The sequence below is a fragment of the Thamnophis sirtalis genome, unplaced genomic scaffold (genome assembly GCF_051295495.1).
Source record: "Thamnophis sirtalis isolate CommonGarterSnake01/CBP01778 unplaced genomic scaffold, rThaSir2_p1.2 scaffold_9, whole genome shotgun sequence".
In the NCBI taxonomy this organism is placed as follows: Eukaryota; Metazoa; Chordata; class Lepidosauria; order Squamata; family Natricidae; genus Thamnophis; species Thamnophis sirtalis.
Window position 1 is genome coordinate 72,770,575 of NW_028261389.1, and position 22,562 is coordinate 72,793,136.

The window sequence follows — 22,562 nt, forward strand, 5'->3', positions numbered from 1 at the left end:
TGCGTGTTACTGGACAGCGAGTCCTTCTCCTCCTGCTCTCTTTTTCTCCTCCTCCTCCACAAGAAGGGTGTTGCCTCCAATTTGGCCCTGCTTGACAGCCATGTTCTTCTCTGGACCATCAGTTTTATGGGCACAAAGAGCCCCCCCCCTCTCTCTCTCCCTCTCTCTCTCTCTTTCTTTCTTTTTCTCCCCTCCTCTCTCTTTCTCCCTCCTTCCCCACTCTCTTTTTCCTTCTATCTTTCATTCTCTCTCTCTTTCTCCTTTCTTGCCCCTCTTTCTTTCCTTCTTTCTTTCTTTCTCTCTCTCTTTCTCCTTCCTCCCTCTCTCTCTTTTTCCTTCTATCTTTCATTCTCTCTCTTTCTCCTTTCTTGCCCCTCTTTCCTTCCTTCCTTCTTTCTTTCCTTCTCTCTCTCTTTCTCCCTCCTTCCCCACTCTCTTTTTCCTTCTATCTTTCATTCTCTCTCTCTTTCTCCTTTCTTGCCCCTCTTTCTTTCCTTCTTTCTTTCTTTCTTTCTCTCTCTCTTTCTCCTTCCTCCCTCTCTCTCTTTTTCCTTCTATCTTTCATTCTCTCTCTTTCTCCTTTCTTGCCCCTCTTTCCTTCCTTCCTTCTTTCTTTCCTTCTCTCTCTCTTTCTCCTTCCTTCCCCCTCTCTTTTTCCTTCCTTCCTCCTATCTTTCTTTCTCTCTCTCTCTTTCTCCTTCCTTGCCCCTCTTTCCTTCCTTCCTTCTTTCTCTCTCTCTCTTTCCCCTTCCTTCCCCCTTCTTTACTGTTCCGTCCTTTTTTCTTTCTTTCTCTCTCTCTTTCTCCTTCCTTCTCTCTCTTTCCTTCCTTCCTTCTTTCTTTCTCTCTTTCCCCTTCCTTCCTTCCCCTTCTTTCCTGTTCCTTCCATTCTTCTTTCTTTCTCTCTCTTTCTCCTTTCTTCCCCCTCTTTCATTCCTTCCTTCTTTCTCTCTCTCTCTCCCTCTTTTCCCTTCCTTCCTTCCCTCCCTTTCCTCTTCCTTCCTTCCTTCCTTCCTTCTTTCTCTCTCTCTCTCTTTCCCCTTCCTTCCTCCCCCCCTTTCCTCTTCCTTCCTTTCTTCTTTCTCTCTCTCTCTCTTACTCCTTCCTTCCCCCCTCTCTTTCCTTCCTTCTTTCCTTCCTTCCTTCCTTCCTTCTTTCTTTCTTTCTTTCTTTCTTTCTCCTCCCTCTTTCACTTTGAAAACATCATTCCAACAGAAATAATGCCTTTTTGGCAAGAGGCTCGCTAACAATATAATATTTTCATTTGGCTTCCTCTTCGTAAGATGTCAGAATAAAATAAAGCAATTGTAAATGTCATTGAAATCCTGATCTTTTCCTAGTGGTTCATTATTAAAGCTTTTTTTTTTCCATTCCAAAGCTGTTTCTCTTTCTCTCTCTCGCCATTAATCAAGCTACAGGTTTTTTTGGTTGCTCCAATATTTCATGTCAACAGATCCCCCCCCCCCCTATTCTTTGCTAAAAAAAATCAACTCAACATGCTTTTTATTAGTCCATGGTTATGCATATTATAAAGGGACATGGTGGGTCAGTGGCTAAGACGCTGAGCTTGTCGATCAGAAAGATTGGCTGTTCGAATCCCTAGCGCCGCGTAACGGAGTGAGCTCCCGTTCCTTGTCCCAGCTTCTGCCAACCTAGCAGTTCAAAAGCATGTAAAAATGCAAGTAGAAAAATAGGAACCACCTTTGGTGGGAAGGGAATAGCGTTCTGTGCACCTTTGGCGTTGAGTCATGCTGGCCACACGACCATGGAGACGTCTTCGGGCAGCGCTGGCTCTTCGGCTTTGAAACGGAGATGAGCACTGCCCCCTAGAGTCGGGAACGACTAGCATATATGTGCGAGAGGAACCTTTACCTTATCCTTATCCAGATTGTGTTATGTTGCAACCTGATTTTAGGTGCTTTCTCATCCGTTTCTCTAGATGGCTCATCCATCTGTACCTTTATTATACTTTTAAAGATACAGGTGATCTTCAACTTATAACAGTTGAGCCCAACATTTCGGTTGCTAAGCGAGACAGTCGCTCAATGAGTTTTGCCCCATTTTACGACCTTTCTTGCCACAGTAGTTAAGTAAATCATTGCAGTTGTTAAGGTAGTAATATGGTTGTTAAGCGAATCTTGGCTTCCTCATTGACTTACCTTGTCAGAAGGTCGCAAAAGGTGATCACGTTACCACGGGACACAGCAACGGTCATAATTAAGAGCCAGTTCCCAAGTGTCAGAATTTTGGTCACTTGACTGTGGGGATGCTACAACAGTCGTAAGTGTGAAAAAATGGTCATAAGCCGCTTGTTTCATTGGCACAGTAACTTTGAACAGTGACTAAATGAACTCTTGTAAATTGAGGGTTACCTGTACATCTTAGCCTTTCCACAACTATTCCATACACTCTCCATAGACCAAAGATACAAATGACTAATAAAGGAGAATTATTGGTAGATCAGGGTTGAAACGAGGGGCCCTTGGTGATCTCTGAGCTTGCTTGTTTTCTTGCAGACATTTCATTATCCTAACTAGGTAACATCATCAGTGCTAGAAGGGAGTAGAGTTTGTGGAATGACGGAGGAGGAGGAATAGAGGAGAGGAGGAAGAGGAGGGGAGCGGAGAAGGAGGAGGAGGACTGTGGGGTCCTTGGTGCTCTCTGAGCTTGCTTGTTTTCTTGCAGATGTTTCATTACTCAAACTAGGTAACATCATCAGTGCTAGAAGGGAGTAGGGTTTGTGGAATGATGGAGGAGGAGGAGGAGGAGAGGAGGAGGAAGAGGGGAGAGGAAGCTGAAGAGGTGGAGAGAAGAAAGGAAGAGGAAAAGGAGGAGGAGGAGGACTGTGGGGTCCTTGGTGCTCTCTGAGCTTGCTTGTTTTCTTGCAGATGTTTCATTACTCAAACTAGGTAACATCATCAGTGCTAGAAGGGAGTAGGGTTTGTGGAATGATGGAGGAGGAGGAGGAGGAGAGGAGGAGGAAGAGGGGAGAGGAAGCTGAAGAGGTGGAGAGAAGAAAGGAAGAGGAAAAGGAGGAGGAGGAGGACTGTGGGGTCCTTGGTGATCTCTGAGCTTGTTTTCTTGCAGACATTTCATTACCATAACTAGGTGACATCATCAGTGCTAGAAGGGAGTAGGGTTTGTGGAATGATGGAGGAGGAGGAGGAGAGAGGAAGCTGAAGAGGAGAGAAGAGAGGAAGAGGAGGAGGAGGACTGTGGGGGTCCTTGGTGATCTCTGAGCTTGCTTGTTTTCTTGCAGACGTTTCATTACCCTAACTAGGTAGCATTATCAGTGCTAGGAGGGAGTAGGGTTTATGGAATGATGAAGGAGGAGGAAAGGAGAGGAGCAGAGAGAAGAGGAAGAAAAGGAGGAGGGAAGAGAGGAGGAGGAGGAGGAGGAGGAGGAGGAGGAGGAGGACTGTGAGGTCCTTGGTGCTCTCTGAGCTTGCTTGTTTTCTTGCAGATGTTTCATCATCAGTGTTAGAAGGGAGTAGACTTTGTGAAATGAAGGAGGAGGAAGAGGGGGGCTATGAGGTCCTTGTTGCACTCTGAGATTGGTTGTTTCCTTGGAGACGTTTCATTAACCAAACTAGGTAACCTCATTAGTGCTAGAAGAGAGAAAAGTTTGTGGAATGGAGGAGGAGGACTGTGGTGGTGGTGGTGGTGGTGGAGGAGGAGGAGGAGGAGGAGGGGGAGGGGGAGGACTGTGGGGTCCTTGGTGCTCTCTGTGCTTGCTTGTTTTCTGCAGATGTTTCATGACCCACCTAGGTAACATCATCAGTGTTAGCACTAGCACTAACACCAGGACTAGCACTGATGATGTTAATCTAGTTAGGGTAATGGAACAAGCAAACTCAGAGAGTACCAAGAATCCTTCACAGTCCTCCTCTTCTCTTTTTCCTCCTCCTCCTCCTCCTCCTCCTCCTCCTCCTCCTCCTCCTCCTCCTCCTCCTCCTCTTCCTCCTCCTCTTCTTCCTCCTCTTCCTCTTTTTCCTCCTCCTCCATCATTCCACAAACCTTACTTCCTTCTAGCACCGATGATGTCACCTAGTTGGGTAATGAAATGTCTTCAAGAAAACAAGCAAGCTCAGAGAGCATCAAGGGCCCCTCATACAGATAACTGCAATAACCTCTCTAATGGAAAGAGCGTAGGCACGTGTCTCAAAGATTGAATTTGGCCCCTTCAAGGAACAAGTCACACCCAGCGGTGGCCATTCCTTCCGTCTGTCCAAAGACATCCAATGAATGCCAGTCGCAGATGGTCACTATCCCGAACCATTCCCTAGCTGCATCTCCATCCATCAAGCTTTCATCAGCCTCTGGCCACTTGGAATAGGCTGGTTACATTTCGTGAGTCATCCGTGTCCTTCCTTTTAGGACAGCTGACTTGAGTGAGGAAATAAGTCAAAAATGTGGGCATCGACCCCATGAATAAAGATGTCCATTAAAAAAAAAAAGAGAGAGAGCATGAAATGTATCTTGGATGATTGTGGTAATGTCCCTTCTGGTGTTTCATGCCTCTCAAAGGGAATAAGCTGGCCAACCAAATATTTAAAAGAACCAATTGCAGAACAACACATATGATCTTCCCAGCTAGCTAATTATCCAAAGGAAACATTCTCATTGGTGAACACTTCCATGTCCTAATGAGGACTGATCTTACATTCTTAGTGTTGAGGACCCACAATGAACAAGAAACATTTTCTTAAGAGCCGAGGTGGCGCAGTGGTTAGGGTGCTGTACTGCAGGCCACTTCAGCTGACTGTTATCTGCAGTTCAGCGGTTCTAATCTCACCGGCTTCAAGGTTGACTCAGCCTTCCAGCCTTCCGAGGTGGATGAAATGAGGACCCAGACTGTGGGGGCGATAAGCTGACTCTGTAAACCGCTTAGAGAGGGCTGAAAGCCCTATGAAGCGGTATATAAGTCTCTGGCCACTTGGAATGGGCAATAACTGCTATTGCTATTGCTATTTTCCCTGTTCCCTGTGACACCCAACTTCCTGGGAGAAAATGCCATCGATTTCCTTGCAACAAAATTAGCTGGAATCAACACTTGATATACGTAACTGAACAAAGTCCAACAAATGTTGGAGGTTGAGACTCTAGAAAGAGCGCAGAGCAACAAAGAGGATAAGGAGTCTGGAGGCTAAAACCAGAGGTGGGTTCCTACCAGTTCGCACCAGTTCGGTAGAACCGGTTCGTCAAATCTACCAAACCAGTTAGAAGAGGTTCCACCAGTGGACCCGGAAAGCAGGCCACACCTACAGAAGAGGTTCCAAATTTATTTTGAAACCCACCACTGGTGGGTGTGTAATGTCCCGCAGTTATCTACGCATTAATAACGATTTAGTAATATTTCCGTATACATTTTAGGGACCTTTCCTTACGTAATTGTTTTTTTCTTTCATACTTTTGGATTTCTAATTTCTGTTTCTGTTAGTTGGCAATTGCTAAAACCAATCCCACGTGAAAAAGTATTCAAAACCTTCTTGATTTTAGTTGTCAATTTATTTATTCCTGCACATTGTAATATTTATTCATTTGCATATCTCTGTTTTTCCACTGTTGTGCAAACACAATTCCAGCAGCTGCTAACATGTGTAAAATTAAATATATATTATACTCCCTTTCAAATAGCCAACAAAATATTTCTGGTTTTAATTCCATATCTTGCTTTACGATTGCTTCTAACCACTAACTTCTGAATAGCTACTTGGACCGACCTAAGTACTAATTCATAATTTCATATCCGGTCACATGGGTGGCAAGCCACTCCCATCCGGTCACATGGGCGGCAAGCCACTCCCATCTGGTCACATGGGCGGCAAGCCACTCCCACAAAGGAGGCCACACCCACAGAGTAGGTTCCAACAATTTTTGAAACCCACCACTGGCTAAAACATACGATGAACGGTTGCAAGAATTGGATGTGTCTTGTCCAATGAACAGAAGGGCTGGGGGTGGCACGATAGTAGTCTTCCAATATTTGAGGGCTGTCGCGGAGAAGAAGAGGTCAAGCTATTCTCCAAAGCACCAGAGAGCAAGACAAGAAGTTATAGATGGAAACTTACCAAAGAGAGAGCCAAGGAGAAATTCTCTGACAGTGAGAATAGTTAACTTGCCTTCAGAAGTGGCGGATGCTCCAACACTGGAGGCTTTTAAGAAGAGACTGGACAACTACTTTTCTGGCATGGTAAAGGGTTGCCTGCTGGAGCAATGGGTTGGACTAGAAGACCTCCAAGGTCCCTTCCAACTCTATTCTCTAACTGTTCCATGCATAGGTGTCCCTTAAAAGCCATGGTGATAACCCATACATCATCATCCCCCAAATGACCTTCCAGCATGCCCCAAATCTTTTGCCTCCTCTGTGGATGTGTCTGCTTATAGAATACCCTAATAGAAGAGCAGCAAAGGTGATTCGGAGACTGGAGGCTAAAACATACGAAGAACGGCTGCAGGAACTGGGTATGTCTAGTTTAATGAAAAGAAGGACCAGGGGAGACATGATAGCAGTCTTCCAATATCTCAGGGGTTGCCCCAAAGAAGAGGGAGTCAAACTATTCTCCAAAGCACCCGAGGGTAGGACAAGAAGCAATGGGTGGAAACTAATCAAGGAGAGAAGTAACTTAGAACTGGGGAGAAATTTCCTGACTGTTAGAACAATTAATCACTTGTCTCCAGAAGTTGTGAATGCTGCAACACTGGAGGTTTTTAAGACGTGATTGGACAAACCATTTGTCTCAAATGGCATACGGTTGGCTGCTTGAGCAGGGGGTTGGACTAGAAGACCTCCAAGATCCCTTCCAACTCTATTCTGTGTCTAGGTAAACACGTGGAAGATGTCATGGTATTTGATTATGCACTATACTGTACTGTATAATTTATTTGCTGAAGGTGCAAGGTTACATTAGTATAAGTAGTGATGCTTGCCCTGAAAGAAGAGGATTAGTTTAATCCAGATTGGACAAAATCTTAGAAGGCATTCAGTTGCTTGCCAAGCGGCCTCTGGCATCTTGTCAGACCAGGGACAGGTGTTAATGGACAGGTGAGCCCTTAAACAGTTGTTGTGTTCTTAGACAGGTGCCCATCTAAGAGGCAACCATGGAGAAGACTCCTTAAAAAAGTCACGAGGGTAGTCACGCCTGTACACGAAGCCCTGCCACTTTTTTACATGCATCACAGGATTGATGTGTATGGCTGCTCTCTTCTTTGACACATTATGCACATGGCTGCTCAGGGCCCGCCCTTAAATTCATCTGTAAAAATCCAGGTAGGAACTCCGAGGGTGATGGGGAGCACCCGAGTCAGTTCAGAATAACAGAGTTGGAAGGGACCTTGGAGGTCTTCTAGTCCAACCCCCTGCCTAGGCAGGAAACTCTACACCACTTCAGACAAATGGATATCCAACATCTTCTTAAAAACTTCCAGTGTTGGAGCATTCACAACTTCTGGAGGGAAGCTGTTGCACTAGTTAATTGTTCTCACTGTCAGGAAATTTCTCCTTAGTTCTAAGTTGCTTCTCTCCTTGATTACTTTCCACCCATTGCTTCTTGTTCTGCCCTCAGGTGCCTTGGAGAATAGCTTGACTCCCCCTTCTTTGTGGCAACCCCTGAGATATTGGAGAACTGCTATCCTGTCTCCCCTAGTCCTTCTTGTCATTAAAGTAGACATACCCAGTTCCTGCAAGCATTCTTCATATGTTTTAGTCTCCAGTCCCCTAATCATCTTTGTTGCTCTTCTCTGCACTCTTTCTAGAATCTACACATCTTTTTTACATTGTGGTGACCAAAACTGAATGCAGGATTCCAAGTGTGGCCTTACCAAAGCATTATAAAGTGGTATTAAAACTTCACGTGATCTTGATTCTATCCCTCTGTTTATGCGCCTAGAATTGTGTTGGCTTTTTTGGCAGCTGCTGCACACGGCTGGCTCCTATTTAAATGGTTGTCCACTGGGACTCCAAGATCCCTCTCACAGTTACTACTATTGAGCCAGGTACCACCTATACTGTACCTTTGCATTTTGTTCTTCTTGCCTAAATGTGGAACTTTATTGTTTTCACCATTGAATTGAAGTTCAAATCTGGGGGAAAGAATTGCAGGCAACTTGTATACGTTTGTGACTCAACAAGCTCCGAAACAGCAACCTTGGCACCAAAGCTGAACGAATACAATCCTGCCCCCCCTCCTCAAAAGGGCTCCCTGAATTCTAAAGGCTTTGCTCTTAAGCTAATGAGGATCCATTATCAAAAGGCCTACGTTTTCTAAATAATGCTGCCTTAACACATTTTTGTTCTGCATTGTAGCAGGGTAAGCGTTGACACCCCAACTCTGCGGTCAGAAAAACGGCTGTAGATGTTTTTGTTCGTCAGCAATTTGGGGTTATGCTCATCCTTTGGGGCTCCACTTCTGAACCCTGAACCTGTTGTTAACCTCTCCTGTGGCCTTTAATCAAGGGTTTCCGAGATCCATTCTTGAGATTACTGGCTTTTCTTCGGTATTATTCTCAGGGCTTCTGCTATCATTTTTTTGTACTGTAAGTTCATTCTGATTGAGGCAATTGTTAGGGAAAGAAAGAGCTGCTAACCATAGGAGCGATAGCAAAATGTTCCTGCGGGCAAAGAAAGGAATTAACTGGGAACATTTGCCAGTCAGCATAAAGAAACGTGTCAGAAATGTTATATTAAGCAAAAGAAAAAAAGGGAGGATATGGAACAGTTTCTGAAATTTAGCAGATTTTTAAGTGGGTTTGTTAATTTAGTGTAGGTTCATAGCTGGAGTGAGGCTGCCTAGGAAAATATATTTGGAGAAATGATTTTCCATTTGTCCACCGTGTAATTGGAGACTTATCACATTATTATAATGATTTGGAGAAACAAATGAACCCCGATCCAGATTTTATTTTTTAAACCACCCAGAAATAAAGCTGTCACTCTTCACAGCTGCAGAAAAATAACACTTGAGAATCAAACACTGTTATTCTGTTAATAAATATCCCCAAATTAATTCCTTTGGATTTTTCTCCCCCCTTTTTTTAGTACTACCGGGTGCTAAACATCCACCAAATCTCACTGTGGAATTCAAGATGATTGCAAACGAGGGTATTTTGTTTCTAGTATTCCACTTTTTTTAATGTAGCATCGTCCAAAGCACATTAGATGGCCGAAACCCACAGCTTGGTTTTCTTTGGCTAAAGAAAATAGAGACCCAATATCTCCCTGCTTTTTAGATTGTTTTGGATGGTTCTCTGGATACAGTATGAGCTGGGCTAAATCCATGGGCTGATTCTGCATAGAACATGGACTTCTAGGCAGCCATGTACCTGAAAGACCTTAACATCTTGGCAAAAAACTACTAGGGCACGTTCTTAGATTAGATTTTAGATTTAGATTTTACTTTATTTGTATGCCGCCCTTTTCCCTGAGGGGACTCAGGGCGGCTCACAATTCAAGGGAGGGGAAAAACAGACAAGTTACAAACATGAAAACCATACACCGTTAAAAAGAACACAACAGTCATACCATTCGAGTGGGGTTGCAAGCCTTTAGCCCCAGGCCTGTCGGAACAGCCAGCTTTTAAGGGCTATGCGGAAGGCCTGGAGGGTGGTGAGGGTACGAATCTCCACGGGGAGTTCGTTCCAGAGGGTCGGAGCAGCCACCGAGAAGGCCCTCCTCCGGGTAGTTGCCAGTCGACATTGGCCGGCTGATGGAATTCGGAGGAGGCCTAGTCTATGGGATCTTATTGGTCTAGTGGAGGTAATTGGCAGTAGGCAGTCTCTCAAGTACCCAGATCCAATACCATGAAGGGCTTTGTAGGTGACGACTAGCACCTTGAAGCGCACCCGGAGATCAACAGGCAGCCAGTGCAGCTCGCGGAGGATAGGTGTTACGTGGGTGAATCGAGGCGCACCCACGATCGCTCGTGCGGCTGCATTCTGGACAACATAGCCTTCAGATTTATCTATCTAAAGGCATGGCTTATAACAGTGAACCTAGGAGGGAAAATGTTTTAATTCCATAACTAAATCTAGAGGGGCATTCCTTTGCAAATCCCACGACAGAGTTTTATTTGTAATAAGCTACCTCCTCTGTTTATAAGAATAAAAGTAGAATAACCGAGTTGGAAGGGACCTTGGAGGTCTTCTAGTCCAACCCCCTGCTCAGGCAGGAAACTTTACACCACTTCAGACAAATGGATATGCAACATCTTCTTAAAAACTTCCAATGTTGGAGCATTCACAACTTCTGGAGTCAAGTTGTTCCACTGATTAATTGTTCTAACTGTCAGGAAATTTCTCCTTAGTTCTAAGTTGCTTCTCTCCTTGATTAGTTTCCATCCATTGCTTCTTGTTCTGCCCTTAGGTGCTTTGGAGAATAGTTTGACTCCCTCTTCTTTGTGGCAACCCCTGAGATATTGGAAGACTGCTATCATGTCTCCCCTAGTCCTTCTTTTCATTAAACTAGACATACCCAGTTCCTACAACCATTCTTCATATGTTTTAGCCTCCAGTCCCCTTATCTTCTCTCTTGATCTTCTCTGCACTTTTTCTAGAGTCTCAACTTCATTTTTTACATCGTGGTGACCAAAACTGGATGCAGTATTCCAAGTGTGGCCTTACCAAGACATTATAAAGTGGTATTAACACTTCACATTATCTTGATTTTATCCTTCTGCTTATGCAGCCTAGAACTGTGTTGCATTTTTTGGCAGCTGCTGCACATGGCTGGCTCCTATTTAAATGGTTGTCCACTAGGACTTCAAGATCCCTTTCACAGTTACTATACAATACAATAGTAGAGTTGGAAGAGACCTTGGAGGTCTTCTAGTCCAACCCCCTGCCTAGGCAGGAAGCCCTATACCGTTGCGCACAAATGGCTATCCAACATCTTCCAGTGTTGGGGCATTCACAACTTCTGGAGGCAACTTCTGTTCCACTGGTGAATTGTTCTGTCAGGAAATTTCTCCTCTACTATTAATATTACTATTAATACTACTATTGAACAAGGTGCCACATATACTGTACCTGTGCATTTTGTGTTCTCTTGCCTAACTCTAGATCTCATCTAAGTCCTGTAATTGGAAAGCATGGACTGTTAGTGCAGGGAGTTTTCATACCATAGCTACTTTCAAAGGAGAAGAATCTCCATTCCTTTCAAATCCTTCAAGCTGCATTTGAACGACTCTCGTGACTGCATGGCGACACAGCCAATGCCAATACTGGATCATCTCCAAATCTAACCCCATTTATCGAACGCTGCAGGGACTTGAAATTTAAATTGCAGAATTTTGCAGCTTTCTTTTGTGGTTCCTGCACCACAAAAAAAAAACCCCTGAATAATGGTTTAGGTGGAACGTATGGCAAATTGTTGTGGTTTTGATGTTCTCATCGTTGGGTGGTTTTAGAATAGAATTAGAATAGCAGAGTTGGAAGGGACCTTGGAGGTCTTCTGGTCCAAACCCCTGCATACAATTTCAGATAAGTAAGTGACTGTCTACAGTCTTCTTAAGGACATTCAGTGATGGAGCACCCACGATTTATGGAGGCAAGTTGTTCCACTGGTTAATTGTCTTCACTGTTAGGGTGTTTCTCCTTAATTCCAGGTGTGCTCCAGGTCTCTCACTCTCTCTGATTAGTTTTCAACCATGGTTTCTTGTCCTGCCCTCTGGTGCTTTGGAGAATAATTTGACCCTCTTTTCTTTGTGGCATCCCCTCAAATACTGGAATTCTCTAATTCTTAGTTTCTTTAGACTAGCCCAGGGGTCGGCAAACTTAAACACTCAAAGAGCCATTTGGACCCATTTCCCACAGAAAAGAAAACACCGGGAACCACAAAGGTCCTAACCGGAAGCCCCCTGTTCAATTCTGGAGCTGACCGGAAGTTCGGTTCCCCCACTATAGAGTCTCCTCCTAGCGCGGAGCACTTTTTCCTCTACCTGTCATAACTGAAAACCCTATCAATTGTGAAGACAACTGGGAAACCCTCCCCTTGCCATAGAGTCTTCTCCTGGCACGCTGTGCTTCTCTCCCCCCACCCACCGGAAGTTCCACTCAAAATTGTGGCGGCAACCGGAGAGAGAGCCGCAGCAGAGGGAGGAAAGAGCCACATGTGGCTCCAGAGCCACAGTTTGCTGACCCCTGGACTAGCCAAACCCAAATCCTGCAGCCATTCTTTATTTAGCCATTCTCAAAGAGTAGTCCATCCATCCAACATTGGAGACTGAGACATGCTAAAAAAAGGGCTATTTCTTGGTTTCTCTGAAGGGTGTGGTGGCATCTCAAGAGCTTTTAGAGAAGATCTCCTTTCACCTTGCACGCCTTTCCCGTGGGTCTACCTTTTTACCCACTCTCCAAATACTTTCAAATAATAACAATAAACAACTGGGACGTTGGACTCTTAGTGTGCAAAATGTTGGGAGCTTAAATTCCTGCCAAGAGCTGTGTAATCAATCTGCACCCCTGGAGATCTGCAACTCCATTCCCAACAATCAAAGCACTGCAAACATTCCATGCACAGATAGGTCCAACTGATACATCGGAACAAGTTTGCGTTTGTCACTCAGCCCATTTTAAGGGTGACCTTATGACCAGCCAATCGGTGCCAAGAGTGACAGTGCAGACGAGTTCATGGAAAGTTCTGGAGCTCAGTTTCCTACTTGTTCAGCCAGGCCTGTTTTGTGGTGGGTGTTTTTTTTCCTTCTTCTTCTTCTTCCTAGGATTAAAGAAACATTTACGAGGAGATTCTATGAGCATTTTCACACCACTGCTTGCTCTCACTCAAAAAACAACAACAACAACAACAACAACAACAACAAAACAAGTCAGCTCCGAAGATTAAAGAGGGGATTTAAAGGAAGTCATAGTGTGAGATGAACCAGTGTAGCTTTCTCTTTGGCCAGAGTGGTGCATCATGTCACAGAGTGATAAAGGGATGATCTTCAGGTGTTTCATACCTAGTAAAATGTGGGAAGCAGCTGTTGAGGCCCACCAGTGGCCAGCAGAGCTGGTAGCAGATTCGGACAGTGAGGAGGTTGGGGAGGAACATGGGCCAGTCCTGGAGTCTGGGGAAGGCTCTGATGAGGGCTCTGTGTCAGAGGTAGAGAGGGGGCCAAGGCTGTCTGGCAGTTCTCTTCGGGGCCGGACAGCAGTGAGGCAGAAAAACAACTGGAGCCTGTTCCTAGTGTGCACATGCGCAGAGCTGCCGGAAGAAAAGAACAGCTAAGAAATCAGGGTCGACTTGGGAGTAAAGCCATTGGTGGACAGGGATTGGCCCCTCCCATAGGAAATAAAAAGAGGAGCGAAAGTGGAATGGGCTTTTGCAGGAAACGATTCATTCGTTCGTTCGTTTCAGGAGTGTGAAGATCTGTCCGTGAATCTCAGAGATTCTGTGCCAAGTCTTTCCTTCCACAGCATTGCGTTTGGAAAATATTGAAATGGCAGCTTTCCAAGCTAGATGAGGTCTGTGGTCATAAATTCACCTTTGGAAGACTGTTTGCCAGGCCTTGGCTGAAGGTGAATGAGAGGAATTCACATTCGTTTAATAAAAGGGGTTTTGCCGGGACCAGGACTCTGCTTCGTGCTTTTTGGGGAAGCCTAGATCAGAACAGCAGCATCAATGGTGTTAGAATAGCATTGTCTCAATGCTGCATGAATTCTGCATTCCCCAGCATGTCACATTCCTCTTGGAGGAATTGTGAACTGGGGGCAAACCTACATGTTACTATTGGGTGAATGAGTAATTTACCCTCCATCTTGCACTGAAGGCCGCACGCACTGATCCGGTGTTCTGTGGCCGCCTTGAAAGTACAGCGAAATATTTTACTCATAATAGCAGTGTCCAGCCTGTGTGATATTGGCAACCAATCTTCACACAGTGAATTTACTGGGATGATAGGAGTCCCAGGGAAGACAGTGGTGCGGTGGCCTAGAGGTGGAACTCTCACCTCACAATCAGGAGGCTGTGAGTTCGATCCTAGTTAGAGGCAGATATTTCTCTCTGGGCACAATGAGAATTTATCTGCTGAACAAAACTCCCCATTGGCAACAGGAAGGGCGTCTGGCCAGTAAGCAAGGGATTATGAAGTCATGAAAAGGAGATATGAGTCCCAGTGAAAATCCGACCTCGGTGCTACTTTGGCAAGAGAGGGAAGATGCTGTTGGCAGCTTCTCCAGTGCAAAGGTTTCAAGGAAGCACAGAAAAGACGACTCCTCCGTGCAACTGACCCAGTTGAAAACTTAAAAAGATCAAACACACAGAAGAACAAGAAATATGGGCCTCTGCTGTGATCCCAGAGACTTTGATTCTCTGGGATTTTAAAACTCTGAATTGAGGATAGTTTTGAAAATTAACATAGGCATGTTTACCATATTTTTCAGAACATAAGACGTACCAGAGTATAAGACGCATCAAGATTTTGAAGCGGCAATTTAAAAAAAAGGTTTTGCACTCTGCAGACCTCCCAAAAATGGCCCATTTTTTGTCAAAAAAAGGGCATGCATAGCCTTTAGAAGGCTTATAGAGTGCTTCTGAGGGCTGGAGGGGGCCAAAAACGATCAAAAAACGCCCTGGTTTTCACTCATTTTTGCCCTCCCCAGCCCCCAGGAGGACTCTGGAAGTCCCCTAAAGGCTACACACGGCCATTTTTGCAAAGGGGGGCAGGGTTTCAGGAGGCCAAAAGTGCTGTATTCAGTGTATAAGACGCACCCAGATTTTCACCCTCTTTTTTGAGGGAAAAAGGTGTGTCTTATACTCCAAAAAGTACAGTAATGGCTGCAGGAAGATGATTAGAAACCTGGACAGGCATGGGTATCTAGTAGATGCCATGGTGATGTACCAAAAGATACATACATTCACTAGCTGGAAATCTGCAAAGGAAATGAGAAGGACAGCTGCAAGTTCTTCCTCCACTCCCGTGTTCCCCCCAAAATGACAGCGTCTTATTTTCTTTTGACCCCTGAAATAAGCAATTGGCCTTATTTTTTGGGAGGTCTTATTCTTTTTGAGGTGCGGGAGGTTCCTTAACCTCGGCCTGTGGCCCGCAGATCAGCTGATCCAGAGAGAGCCGGAAGTTCTGTCTGTTTTTGGCACACTCTTGCCAGCCCTAGCGTCACTGGGCCTGCCGATCTTTTTGCAGCCGCCACTAAGAGAAGAGGCGCGGTAGCTAGGGTTTGTGGGAGTGGTCTCCGGGAGGCCTTTTGTGCATGAGTGGCAGGTGCATGTGAGGCGCATGGGGCATGTTCCTCCTTCCCCCAGGAAATGGGGACCAGCTGTGCATGCGTTTAAATATTTTAGAGGAGGGCTTATTTTCAGGGGAGAGCTTATTTTAGCACATGAACTCAAAAGCCCAATTGGGCTTATTATCCGGGGAGGTCTTATATTTGGAAAAACAGGGTGGAAATGGCGCCAGGATGATTAAAGCAGAGACCCCGAACCACGCTTTTCTACTGATGTAAACAAAACAAAAAACTATTTACCTTTTTCTTCAAAAAATAAAATACCTGTAACTTCCCATGGCACGACAAAACTGCGCTCGACTAAGCCGCGCCCGATTAAACCGCGTCGCTGATGTCATCAACAGGGCGACAACAGTGAGCGCGGAGAAAGAAGGGCGCTTTAAATAGCGCTTTGAAAGCAAGCCGATTCAACTTAAGGTACTTAGGGTTAGGTTTAGGGTTAGCTTTAGGGTTAGGTTTAGGGTTAGGTTAAGGTTTAGGGTTAGGTTTAGGGTTAGGTTAAGGGTTAGGATTAGGTTTAGGGTTAGGTTTAGGGTTAGGTTTAGGGGTTAATTTTAGGTTTAGCGTTTACAGCGTGCTTCTGTCTCCGCGCTGTTGTCGCGCTGTTGATGACATCAGCTACGCGGTTTCGTCGAGTGTGGTTTAGTCGAACGAGGTTTTGTGGTGGAACCGTAACTTCCAAGCTTGCAAGACAGAGGTCCACGGGAAAAGACTAGAAGATGTTGCCTTTTCACTGAAGTATGTGCCTAATTCATAACAGCCCATTTGCTTTGATGGTTCCTCTCTGCACGCCACCTAATCTATGAAAGGCATTCGGCTGCACAGATTTTTCAGATTCGTCTCTGAATGAATGATCTGCTATTAAGCAGAGGAATGAGATTAGGAGCTTTCTGGCAGATGGCCACAAAAGGTTCAGTGCAAATTATGGAAGGTTATTCAGTGAGCTAATTAATTCCTAAAAAGTACACGGACCTTAAAGCTTTCTGGTCAGTCACTTGCAATAGTTCTCTGTAGCTGATCAGCACGAGAGTATAAGGTTTCCCCAAAAATAAGACCTCCCCAGATAATAAACCCATGAGCGCATGCTCTCAAATATGCCCTCCCGTGAAAATATTGCAACACAAAATGGATTGACTATATACAAAATAAATACGGGACCAAGAAATTCCAGTTAGCCTATGCTTAAGATCAGAAATGATTTAAATTGTTTAAAGTTAGCTCAGCAAGAAGAAGCTAAGATCAATGTAGAGATGTCATTAATTTCTTTATTTCTTTTTTCTCAATAGATTTTAGACTGTGTTTGTTAAAAATCCATACCGTGTACGGGTTCTGGGAAGTTGGGGGGGAAGGAGGAGGGGGGTTGGGGGGGTGGAGGGAGGGAGGGAGGGGTATACATTAGGCTAGACAAGAATTTGGTGGTAAACTAGAACTATTTTGACACACAAAAAATTGTACTCCGATGTCTTACTGATTGAGGAATGATGAAATGTTTGTTTTAAAAGAAATAAAACTTTTGAACCCGAAAAAAAAAAAAAATTGCAACACAGCATCAGCCATCAGGTGACCACGCTCCCCGCCTCCTGCACCTTAAAAATAATAATACCTCCCCAAAAATAAGGCCAAATGCTAATTTGGGGGGTGTCAAAAGAAAATAAGACTCTGTCTTATTTTCAGAGAAACACATTACCTGTCATTCTGTGGGATTGTCATCTTCCATTCTTTATTTAAAAAGTTTTTTTTATTTTTTTTTATTTTTCTACAATCACATCATTGTGTGAACAGTGTGAAACCAGAGTTACATTTTAGTACAAATAAAAAAAATACCCTTCACATTCAACACAATTAACAATCTTACAGTCTTTTAATAGTAATACAGATATTTGGTTGAATTATAAACTTTCCTCAATTATTCAGTCTTTCAATATATGGATTTTTTTTTTCCTGCCAATCTCCATATTCTTAATATCACTCCTTATACTACAGATAGAATAACAATAATCATACTTGTTAGGTTTAACAAACTTATATAATTCTAATAGCAGTACACTCATTTCTGTAAGCCGCCCGGAGTCTTTCGGGATTGGGCGGCTTAGAAATTCAATAAATGAAATGAATGAAATGAAACCAGTTCCTACAGTGCAAGGACTCTAAGCTCATCCCTCTCTTCACATCTTCCCCCATTCTAGCTGGAGATTCTATCACGGGCACCAGTGGTGGGTTTCAAAAAATTTTCGAACCTACTCTGTGGGTGTGGCCTCCTTTGTGGGAGTGGCTTGCCGGCCATGTGACCTGGTGGGAGTGGCTTGCTGGCCATGTGTTTCTCTCTCTCTCTCTCTCTTCTCTCTCTCTCTCTCTCTCTCTCTCTCTCTCTCTCTCTCTCCTTCCTTTTGTCTCTCTGTCCCTTTCTCCTTTTTTTTCTTTCATCTCTCTCACTTTTTTTCTTTTTTTATTTCTTTCTTTTTCTCTTTTTTTGTGTTAGTCTGTGTGTGTGTGTGTCAGTGGTTGGATTCAAAAATTTTGGAACCTCTTCTGTAGGTGTGGCCACTGATGGAACCTCTTCTAACCGGTTCGGTAGATTTGACGAACCGGTTCTATCGAACTGGTGCGAACTGGTAGGAACCCACCTCTGACAGGCACCAAGAGAAAATGGCTGTCACGGGGAAAGAAGAGCCAAGGTGGCGCAGTGGTTAAATGCAGCACTGCAGGCTACTGCTAGATCAGCAGTTCAGCGGTTCAAATCTCACCGGCTCAGGGTTGACTCAGCCTTCCAGCCTTCCGAGGTGGGTAAAATGAGGACCCAGATTGTTGGGGGCAATATGCTGACTCTCTGTAAACCGCTTAGAGAGGGCTGAAAGCCCTATGAAGCGGTATATAAGTCTACTGCTATTGCTATATATAAAAAAAGACAATTTGCAAAATCACGCCCGTATTTAAAGGCGTAGAAAACAAAACAACTATTAAATTGTGCGAACGTGCAACATTCCAGTACACGGTAATAACATACCCTGGCATTTCAAGAGCATCTTTTATTTCAGTCTTAAATGGCATTAACGTATTTTAAGAAATTCCCTTTTAGGGCAAGCAAAAGAAACATAGTGAGGTGTTTCCTTGACAATTAACTTGATTGGATGCTTTTGGTAAAGCAAAATAAGCCTCCTTTGTATTGTGCAATATGGGCCTTTGTTTTTACTTTGAAAAGAAAACGGATTGTGTAATGTGTGCCTGTATGTTGTCATACATTCCTTCTCCCCCCCCCCCCAATACAATCCATCTTTTTTCTGGGACAAGGAGAAGAACCATTCTCCTGCCTTGCGTATAGTTATTCCTCTTGACCAGAGCTGTCAGGCTCAAAGGATCAAGAACAAATATATGGGTTACTTCTGAATTCTTTCTTTCTTGTTATTCTCCTATAGACAGAATCTCGCCAGACTAAAGCAATTATCCATTTACTTACTTCAAACTCCTGGAATCGAAGCTGGAAGGTTGTGTGCAAGGGTTCCCAGTATCATTATATACTCCAGCCAAGTCAGATCAAAGAGTTTGGAGCAATCAATTGTATCCGAAACGTTAATGAAAGACTCTGTGACTGTGTTCCTAACAACTCCTAACAAGTTGTTGAGAGAAAAGAAAGTCATTTTATTCGTGATTGTCATGATGTGTTTTTCTATTAAGTATAATTATGAATGAAACCAAAGTCCTTCCAGAATCCTTGAAATTGTTTTGAGACTCCCTAAGAAACTGTTTTATTCATTCTGAGATCCCTCAACGGTGGGAATTCAGTAGCAAACAGATGATTAAAAAAGGAGACAGGGAAAAGAAGGAAAAGACATTTCCCCCAATATTTTATTAAACTACCTTGCAGTTCTGCCCAAGAAACTTGATACCATGCAATGTGCCAGCTCTTTGGTGATGGGGAATAGGGAATTCTGGGTGTTGAAGTCCACGCAGCTTAAAAGTTGCTGAGGTTGAAAAACACTAATCTAGAGAAGATTTGTGTTCTGACTAGGCTTCCTAAGATCATGAAGCAGATTCCTCGTCCCGATAAAACCTCTTTTATTTAAGTTAAAGGGAATTCCTCTCCAGCAAAGTCCAGGCAAACAGTCTTTCATAAGATTTCACAACTACAGACCTTTATCAGGCTTGGAGGGCTGCCAGGCCGATATCTTCCAAACTCCACGCTGTAGCAGCAATTACTTAGCAAGAAGTCAGGAACAGATCTTCACCCTCACGAATTGAACTAATTGTCTCCTGCAAACTCCACTCCCCTTTCGCTCCTCTTTTATTCCCTATGGGAGGGGCCATTCACCGTCCACCTGTGTCTTTACTCCTGAGTCGGCCCTTGTTCCTTAGCTGTTCCCTTCTCCTGGCAGCTCTGTGCATGTGCACAACAGGAACAGGCTCCAGCTGCTCTTCTGCCCCACTGATCTCCGACTCCGAAGGCAGCTGATAACTGTCAGACGGCCCTGGCCCCCTCTCTGCCTCCGACGCAGAGCCCTCACCAGAGCCTTCCCCAGACTCCAGGACTGGCCCATGTTCCTCCCCAACCTCCTCACTGTCTGGAATCTGCCTGCTGGCGGGCGACAGCAGTTTGAGACTTCTTCCTTGTAATAAGAAGCTGCCATCTGGCTACCACCCGGGGGAGGCCCTTCTCTGTGGCAGCTCCGGCCCTTTGGAACGAACTCCCCGCAGAGATTCGGACCCTCACCTCTCTCCAGGCCTTCCGGAAAGCCGTCAAAACCTGGCTGTGCCGGCAGGCCTGGGGTTGACGGGTTCCCCTCCCCTCTCGACCTGTGTGGCTGTGTGATTCCTGGCTATTTTAATCACTTGTATTGTGTTCTATGTTCCTTTTCCCCCCTTGAGTTGTTCGCCGCCCTGAGTCCCTCCCGGAAAAGGGCGGCATACAAATAAAATAAATCTAAATCTAAATATAATAGCCTCAGTTTTTTAGTGTAGCTTTTAATGATTGGAGCTAGAAATAATTGAGCCAATTCCTATGCCTTCGCGTCTCACGAGTTTAAATCAAGGGGTGCGTTTTTCTTTGGATTTCCCTGCGTTTTGCTTCACGTGTGCTTTTTTTTCCTTTTTCTTGTCCTGACAGCTGGATCAAGTGATCCGTCAGCGTAGCCTTTCCAGTTTGGAGTTGTTCCTGTCTTGCGCTCAGAAGCAGCTGAACTGTTTGCTGCAGGAGGAAGTCACGGAAGCAGAGACAGAAGGAAAGGATTCCGTAACGTCGATCACTCTTCCCGAAGATGCCGGAGACTAGACTGCGAACTGGGATCAATCAGCCGGTCTCGCGTTGTTTTAGCTAGATGTTCAGAATCCTACCGCAGGGCTTGTAAAACTAACGGTTTTGTTCTGACCCAGCTCCCCAAACAAGACAAACCCTCTGAAATTAACTCTAAAGATTCCTTTCTTTGGAGCGCCAGCAGCCCCGGGAAAAAAGTTTCTCTCACCGCAGGCTAATAAGTCTGTCTGGCCAGAAGATTAGTTGCCTGCCACACCTATTCATCTCCGCCCCCTGCCTTTTATCCCCAGAGCTAGGGTGGGGCTTCGCTAGCAGCGGTGGCTCTTCTGTCCCAAGGACCGGCCCATAGATTTCCACTGCTCTCCTCTCCTCTGCCACATCTATCCATCTCTGCCCCCTGCTGTTTATCCCCAGAGCTAGGGCGGGGCTTCACTAGCAGCAGTGGCTCTTCTGTCCCAAGGACCAGCCTATAGATTTCTACTGCTCTCCTCTCCTCTGCCACATCTATTCATCTCTGTCCCCTGCCTCTTATCCCCAGAGTTAGGGTGGGGCTTCAGTAGCAGCAGTTGCTCTTCCGTCCCAAGGACCGGCCCATAGATTTCCACTGCTCTCCTCTCCTCTGCCACATCTATTCATCTCTGCCCCCTGCCTTTAATCCCCAGAGCTAGGGTGGGGCTTTGCTAGCAGCAGTGGTTCTTCTGTCCCAAGGACCAGCCGATAGATTTCCACTGCTCTCCTCTCCTCTGTCACATCTATTCATCTCTGCCTTCTGCCTTTTATCCCCAGAGCTAGCGTGGGGCTTTGCTAGCAGCGGTGGCTCTTCTGTCCCAAGGACCGGCCCATAGATTTCCACTGCTCTCCTCTCCTCTGCCACATCTATCCATCTCCGCCCCCTGCCTTTTATCCCCAGAGCTAGGGTGGGGCTTCGCTAGCAGCAGTGGCTCTTCTGTCCCAAGGACCAGCCGATAGATTTCCACTGCTCTCCTCTCCTCTGCCTTCTGCGCACGCATGCATTGGGCACTGGACAAAGCTGTTCCTCCTCTTCCTCATCAGCCAGACCTGGGGGCTGTTGACTCTCCATCTGAGGGCTGGTGGATGGCCCAGGCTCTGCCTCTGTCTCTCTCTCTCTCTCTGCCAGCTCCATTCCCTCTTCCCTCCTTGGAGCTCTCATGTTGCCTTGATGCTGACCCTGATTCCCACGCCGCCTCCTCCTCTGACTCGTCTGCTGGAGGGGCCAGTGGCCGAGAGGCCACACCAGTTTGTGTGAAATCTTGGCAAAGCTAATGAGCGCCAAGGGCTCCCACATAGTTTTAACAAGAAATGCAGTCATGGCACATCTCCGTAAACCCACGTATTCCCAGCAACAGAGTAGGTACATTTATCCTTCACTAACCTAAGCTTTTTTTCAATGTATAATGTTGCATGGAGGCAGCATTGCTTTTGTTATTTATGTCATACTAAACCGGCATTTATTCGGTTCCACCACAAAACTGCCGTAGACTAAAGCGTGCTCGACGAAAGCACGTACGTGACGTCATCACAGCGCGACGAAAACAGCACGCTGTGAGTGGTAAACTTAAAATTAACGCGAAAACCTTACCCTAACCCCCCAAACCTAACCCTAAACCTAACCCTAAACCTAACCCTTAACCTAACCCTAAACCTAACCCTTAACCTAAGCCTAAACCTAACCCTTAACCTAAGCCTAAACCTAACCCTTAACCTAACCCTAAACCTAACCCTAACGCTTAACGTAACCCTAAACCTAACCCTAACCCTTAACCTAACCCTAAACCTAACCCTAAACCTAACCCTTACCTTTACGTGAATCGGCTTGCTTTAAAAGTGCTTTTTAAAGCGCCCTTTTTTCTCCGCGGTCGTATTTGTCACGCTGCTGCTGATGTCACGTACGCGCTTTAATCGGGCGCGCTTTAGTGGACCGCGGTTTTGACGGGTCACGATTTATTCAATTTATCAATTGAAAGAATTTTCAATCTCTGAAATAAAGCGAACTCTCATCCAAATTGAAAACACTAATTGGAGACGTTCGAATAACAACTGGGGTTGAAACGCCTTATTATTTATT

The 22,562-nt window shown here is 45.1% G+C and overlaps 1 protein-coding gene across 1 annotated transcript in view; it reads left to right on the top strand.

Annotated features, from left to right (window-relative positions):
- CCDC91 (coiled-coil domain containing 91) overlaps positions 1-22,009 on the top strand; it is a 143,727-nt gene extending 121,718 nt beyond the window's left edge. The window contains exon 13 of the mRNA XM_087722255.1: positions 20,330-22,009. Within this exon, the coding sequence (XP_087578381.1) occupies positions 20,330-20,494 (165 nt within the window). The 3' untranslated portion in view covers positions 20,495-22,009. The remainder of the gene's footprint in view (positions 1-20,329) is intronic.
- The last annotated feature ends 553 nt before the right edge of the window (positions 22,010-22,562 follow it).